General features: G+C 39.5%; 1 protein-coding gene across 1 annotated transcript in view; it reads right to left on the reverse strand.

Moving 5' to 3' along the window:
* mxi1 (max interactor 1, dimerization protein) overlaps window positions 1–1,302 on the reverse strand; it is a 28,592-nt gene extending 27,290 nt beyond the window's left edge. The window contains exon 1 of the mRNA XM_032534288.1: window positions 908–1,302. Within this exon, the coding sequence (XP_032390179.1) occupies window positions 908–1,136 (229 nt within the window). The 5' untranslated portion in view covers window positions 1,137–1,302. The remainder of the gene's footprint in view (window positions 1–907) is intronic.
* Between the last annotated feature and the right edge of the window lie 5,433 nt (window positions 1,303–6,735).

Genomic DNA, 6,735 nt, shown 5'->3' on the forward strand with positions numbered 1-6,735 from the left:
TTGCGCCATGTGGCAAGCAGTGCGGCACGCCCTCAAATAGCAGGAAGCAAACAATCGAGAAGAGCTCTGCCGTTGCGATCTGCTGCTGCAAAATTCCCACGTTACATTATAGGTTCGACATCACTTAAAGGTCTCATGCAACGCGCATTAGCCCGTATGCTCGGCTTTCTGCTCAAAACAGACTTAAAGGGACAGACCCACGAGAAAGCGACAGAAAGACAGCTTATTTTCCAATGTCTTTAAATCAAGACTCGTTGAAAGGAAACGAGGACAACATTAATAATTATCGTTTTTAATATTGCATTTTTCTACAAATTATCTGCCATTAAATTATACATAGGCCAGGATGTTTTAGCAATTTGAGCAATTTCAACCCTATCGAATTTCATTCCTTTAAGTTATAAACAGTCAAGACAATTCTATGTTATATATATATGACCGATCACCATTGTATCCTTTGGCGTTTTATCTATACAGTTGGAGCTTTTTTCGATCGAGTCGACTGCGGGGGCACAATGACATCATCCTAAACTGAGTTGGAGGGCGCTGCAATGTGGTCAGATCATCGGAGTGGTAGTCTACATGCACACCCACACCAATCCTATCATATTGCTTTTTTCCTATGCTTTAGGGAAAACAATTACAGATTCCTGGGTTGAGAGTTGTGCGCAAAGCGACGCACAGTGCCCCATAACGCAGAAAACAGTCCAGAAAACAATGAAAGCATATATGTTTAAACTCTACTATTATTGCAATGGTTTATCTCATATTAGTCTGGTGCAAGCTGTGCCTATAGCAAGCAGGGGTGCTTAGTTGACTGAACTCAGCCCTTTTGTCGAGTCTATTGCCAATGAAGTCTTGTTTTCCTGAAATTGACAAGGATCAAATGCAGCGCATATAAACTCACTTCCGTCCTTCCTCTCGGTGCTCTCAAGAAACCGAGCAGCCTCCAGCAAAACTTGTACGTTTTTCAGAAAAGTGTTGATCTGCTCCATGTGGGAGTCTTTGGAGTTGAAGACGTCATTGAAAGGGCAACTAGCCATCTCGAGATCTTGTTGATCCAAGAGGGACGCCTCGGAATCAAAAAAGAACTCCTCGCTCTTCAAACTTCCTCTTTGCATCTCACTTTTGGCCATTTTTATCTCTAAAGTTTCCGTGGCTTCTGTTCTGACGACGTGCTGAGCGTAAATAACAGTGCGGCAGCTACCAGTGGATGCTGCTCTTGTTGTCAGATGGCTCCTCTTTTCTTTTCTTTTTTTATGAATGCGGGGTCTCTACTGTGGAGCAGTGGCCAATGTCAGTAGATGGTGATGCATGGGAAAACGAGAGCCCGGCCCCCCTCTGTCTGTGGAGTCTGCATGGTCCTTCTGCCCGTCAGTGTAACATTTTCGGTTAAATGTATTTAGAATAAAAGAAAACAAACATGTGAACGTGATATTGTTATCACACAGTTAAATATGCTGTTGTATACACAGTCTGAGTTGATATCTTTCTATTTATTGTCTTTCTATTTTCTCTTAGTATGTAGACTACAATATAATGTTAATGTTACCAGCAGAAGTAATAGTGACTGAAGAAGCAATGCTAATAGTTATAGCATATATATATATATATATATATATATTCAAGATTCAAGATTCAAGATATTTATTTGTCATATGCACAGATTTTACACCATGCAATGAAATTCTTAAGTTTGCAACGTGTCCCACAATATAAAAAAGTACACAATATACACACAATATATTTAAAAGATTCAAGTATAAAATTGCATGCAGCAGCAAGACATTAAAAACATTATAAAAAGCATATGCATTGAGCAAATGCAAACTAATATATTTAGTGTGTATATAAATATATTTATATATACACACAGTATATATAGATACATACAGTATATATCTCAGAATCTTGTTTGCCCTAATTTATTTGCCAGGTATGAGGACACATACAAGGAATTTAGCTTTGTATATACTTTATAAAAAAGGAAAAAGGCATTAAAATGTGAATGTGAACTTAAAATATCTTGTTGTGTGTTTTATTGATATGGTACATTCTGATTATATAAAAATCACCACAAGTCTTCCTTACAGAAAATGGTGAGGTAACACAGTAATAGAACATGAAAATAACACATACAAGATGTGACCTACAACATCAGGAGGATTGGTGCACACAATTCAGACTACAATGTTTGAAGTGGAAAAACTAGAAACGACATTTCGGTAGTGAATCCTTTAGTCTGAGTTGTTTGCATTTCTTTAAAGGGGAACTATGCCGTTTTTTTTTTTTAGTTCAATTTACCTTACCTGAACAGCTTCGGAGTCATTGGAATGGTTATGTGACTTTTTTCAAGTTGAATGGTTGTATTCTTGCTCCCCCCTAGCGCCTGTGAGCAGAGAAACCACCTTTGCAACTTTCGGCCAGCTAGTCGCCGGACTCAGCATCAGTGTCTTGTTATGTCAGGTCTCACGATGTAACGAATTGCTTCATGGCACTGAACACATACGCCCATTCAGGAACCGGCTAACAAGGTAGCGATGGAGTTTTTTACACTATCATCGTGGCTGAGCCGACAAAAAAGAAACAGAAACTTAGGAAAGCATTGTCAGAGGAACAGACAAAGAACAGAGAAAGGAGATTGACCGAGCAAGGAGTCAGACACAAGTAAACAGAGGAGCTGCCAAATATCTATTAGCTCTGGGTAGCTCTATGGAGAAAGCTGTGAGCAAAAAGCAAGAAAACAGCAAAGAAATGGCCCAAACTGCACAGCATCCCTTTAAACAAAGACAGTTAAAGAAATGGACCAACAGATCCCGTTGCTCTGAACGGAGACCCGTGAAGGACATTAAAAACACATCTCCAGTGATGGCTGAGCGTTACTGCGCAGCCTCCAACTGAGCTTGAAGACGTACATGTGATGTGAGCAACGTGTCTGAAAGCTGTAAGTCTTCTGGTAGCCGTGCCTAGAGAAATCTCAAACATTCCAAATCTTGCAGAGACGGAGAGTGTACGTATATGTAAGGAGATAACACAGGCACAGGCTAATTATTGCTAATTAAAATGCAAGTTAACATTAGTAATTTAACCTAAACAGCTAATGTAAGTTGAAACTGTCTGCTTGATTTGTGGACTATTCAACAGCAAGTATCTTGGTTATGACACAATCGCCTATTTATACAAAAACGTCTGCTACGAAGCCATAATGTAAGGTAAAAGGTAATGGAGCCTTTTACACATTGTCGCGTTTCTTTAGAAATAAACAATGGACAACTAAAGTTTTTAAACGCGTCAGATGTGTAGTTATTTGCTGTGGCGCCAAAATTAATGGCAGTCAATGGAATGCTAACAGTGGGTGAGTGCTTGGTAGCATTAAAATGGGGCCAAAGGAGCTACGATTTTTGGACGCTCGCTTACCCCCTTGCCTTTAAACAATCGTCTATGGTGGGGCTAAGCTCCGGACCTATGCTCCAGACACAGCGACGGTGGCTCTGCAAAATGGTATCGGGAAGAAAATTGTTGTGGGGGAACACTTGCACCCAGATAAAAGAAAAGCAGCATAAAATATTAATTGACGTAAACTGTTCACACAATACAGTAACATGAGATATTTATGTTTGCTGGATACATGGTTAAAATTTGCTCATACCAGTGTATCACCGTGTGTACTTTGTACATAGCAATCCCCACCAATTGGTCCCAAAACGTCCCAGTTTGATTGTAAATGCCATGAACATATTCTTAGACTTTAATAACTATGTGTAGGACAACAATACAGTGATTATATAGATTCTCCATTATGTGACAGGAATGGTAACTGAGAGATAAGTCCTCAGCCTTCATCTTGTACTATTCTCAGTAGACCTTTAGCTGAGCCGTTTTTACACTCCTGCAGAGTCCGTTTTGAACCGAAACATGTCAAGGCAGGACCTGTATTCGACTCAGATACACCCCCCCTTCCGCCACTTCAAAGAGCCAGCAGCAGCCCATGACCGTTTGATGTAAAGTTCACAGACACAGAAACTTTCAAGTCCTACGCACAAGGGGATCTCTGAAGGTCCCTCCCGAGGGGTAGCTGTAGAGGAAGGAAACCCATTTGAGGGCAGTCCCATTTGGAGTTTGAAAGGTGCCACCGCAAGCACATTCAAAAAATGAGTGGATTTAAAAAATAAAAAGAACAACTGTGCCACATCCTCTTTAGAATTTTGAGCTAGCTTCCCTATTTGAGTTTACAGAGTGCAGTTTTTTAGGCTTTGCTTTTTTGGTTGCAATTTCTCCCAGAAATGCATAGCTTCAGGGTTTTTCCTCAATGCAACATCATAGATTAAATGTATATAGCGTGACAAATAGTTTAGGTTTGCTCTGTTATAAAGATTGTTTTGGGGGCTATTTTAGGCATTTTTATTAGATAGCTAGACAGAAAAGGAGGGAGAGAGAGGGGATGACACGCTGCAAAGGTTCATGGTTTGGATTCAAACCCATTCTCAGTGAGGAGCCAACAGGTCACACGTCATTGTTGGACCATGCAGGCCACGTGCTGCAGGGATGGAGAGAAGAAGAATGCTGAAAAGCAAAAGGTTCAACATTGGTCACAGTGTGAAGGTAAATACTTCAGAGAGACTATAGCACAGGGGTAGAGATGTCCACATAGATGTCCACATTGTTTGTAGCCTGCCCCTACACTGATAGGTCAAACCATTCCTTCTTTCGCTATCTTTCCGATTAAATAAATTAAAAAGCAACATCCATGTGAAAACAAGAAGACAACATGTTATGGACAACCAGCTCAGGCATCCAGAGGAGAGACAGGGACAGAGGTCAAACATTTTTAACAAGACAAGCTCATTGTCGTAGCCTGACGGGGCAAACCACGACAACCACCCGCTCATCTGTGTGTTAAATGATGGAAAGCAAAATGACAAAACAAATGCTAATGTCTCCCAAATTAAATTGAAATGATGTGCTGCAACAGGGATTGGTAAATTTAGGGCTGCAACTAATATGAAGGGGCTGTACACGACATTCAGAACATTAATACATCAGCAAACAAATTATATTTATGTAACGATATAGTGGAGTAATGGTGTGCTGAGCAGAGAATGAAGTCACACTTCCTCCGTGTGTGTTGTAATTCGAGCTTCTCTGTTCTTTGTCTGGATGGCCTGGTCGGCCACAATTTTTTTCAATATTTTGAGTACACCCCATTTAATTTTTGTTAAATCTATTGATCTTTTTATAAGTAATAGTGAAAATGCTCACTCACAAATGATCACTGTTTTCAACCAGTTGTATAAAACCACAAAGTGTTAAATTTAAAATAACATAAAAAAAAGAGAAAATCATTGAGTCCTCACATTGGAGGATGTGGAACCAGGAAATATTTGGCATATTAAGCCCTGCGAGGGGCTCTAGGGATTGCAATGTTGGACAGTTGGTCCTCCACTTTGGTCAAGACTGAACTATTTCTAAGTATTGGATCACTTGGCAGGACATTTTGGTTATGGTCCCCAGGTGATCAACCTATTGGCTTTGGGGATTTCCCCACTTTTACTCTAATCCACTAGGGGAAATATCTTGACAACTATCAGATGGATTACCATTCAATTTGCTACACATATTCCTGGTCCCTAGAAGAAAACAGGGCCATTTTCAGGTCAATTCTTTTTATTTGTCTGATACGATTGTTTATGAACAAACACTGCAAAACATTGGCTTGTGTGTTAATTAGCAAATGTTAGCATGCTAAACACAATAAACTAAGCTGGTGAAAATGTAACATTTAACAAGAAACATCAACAAGTTAGCATTATGATTGTAAACATGTTCAAAAAAGAAAAGAAAAGAAAAAGATTGTAAACCTTAATGTTATCATGGTGACATTAGCATTTTGCTCAAAGCTCTTCTGTGCCTGAGTATAGCCTCACAGAGCTGGTAGCATGACTTTAGAGTCCTGATATTGTTGTCTGATAAATTACACATCAATACATTTATAAAAAAAACATGCTGAATATTGTTTTTTTGTTGTTGATCAACTTATTACATCAGCACTAGTAAAAATGATTCTATTGAGTGACATCCAGAGAGTTTAAATGGAGAGCAGTAGTGACCTGAGATTAAAGTGGTTGTTACAGTTGAAAAAAGATAAAGATTACAATATTTGATGAACAATGCATAATTCATCATAAGCAACTATGTTCTGAGAGCATATAACACAATTTTGAGGCATAGTGAACACTGATCTAATTACATTTTGCCTGGGAGAAATGACAGAGTTTGATTTGCTGGAGCCATTTTGCATCACCCCTGAGTCAACATCATCTATTCAGTCTCTGTGGCTTGAGGACATATTAGAGTACCCGGCAAAATGAAACTCTCAAATCTTCTAAAGGCGGTGACTAAGGATTGGGAGAGCCATTGACACAATAAACACGCTGTTTGGCTATAATGGGTCCCTCTTCACCTGCTATTGCTTCCTCTGAAATCTCACTGACATTTTTGTAAATGTCACAAATTTACATCATTCTCGCAGGACCACTTTAGCTGGTGGTGTTCACGGGTAATTAGGCAACGTCCACAACGTGCACCTCGGGAAGTAGAGCAGGAGGAAACGTGAAAAAAGCTGGACTGAGTGATATAAAGAAGAGGAAAGAGGGTAAAAGGGTTGAAAGACATTGAGTGAAAGTTGAGAGAACATTATTGAATCCCTTTTATAACAAACATGCACAGCCCTCCAGA

This window comes from Etheostoma spectabile, chromosome 2 (genome assembly GCF_008692095.1).
Source record: "Etheostoma spectabile isolate EspeVRDwgs_2016 chromosome 2, UIUC_Espe_1.0, whole genome shotgun sequence".
NCBI classification, from domain to species: Eukaryota; Metazoa; Chordata; class Actinopteri; order Perciformes; family Percidae; genus Etheostoma; species Etheostoma spectabile.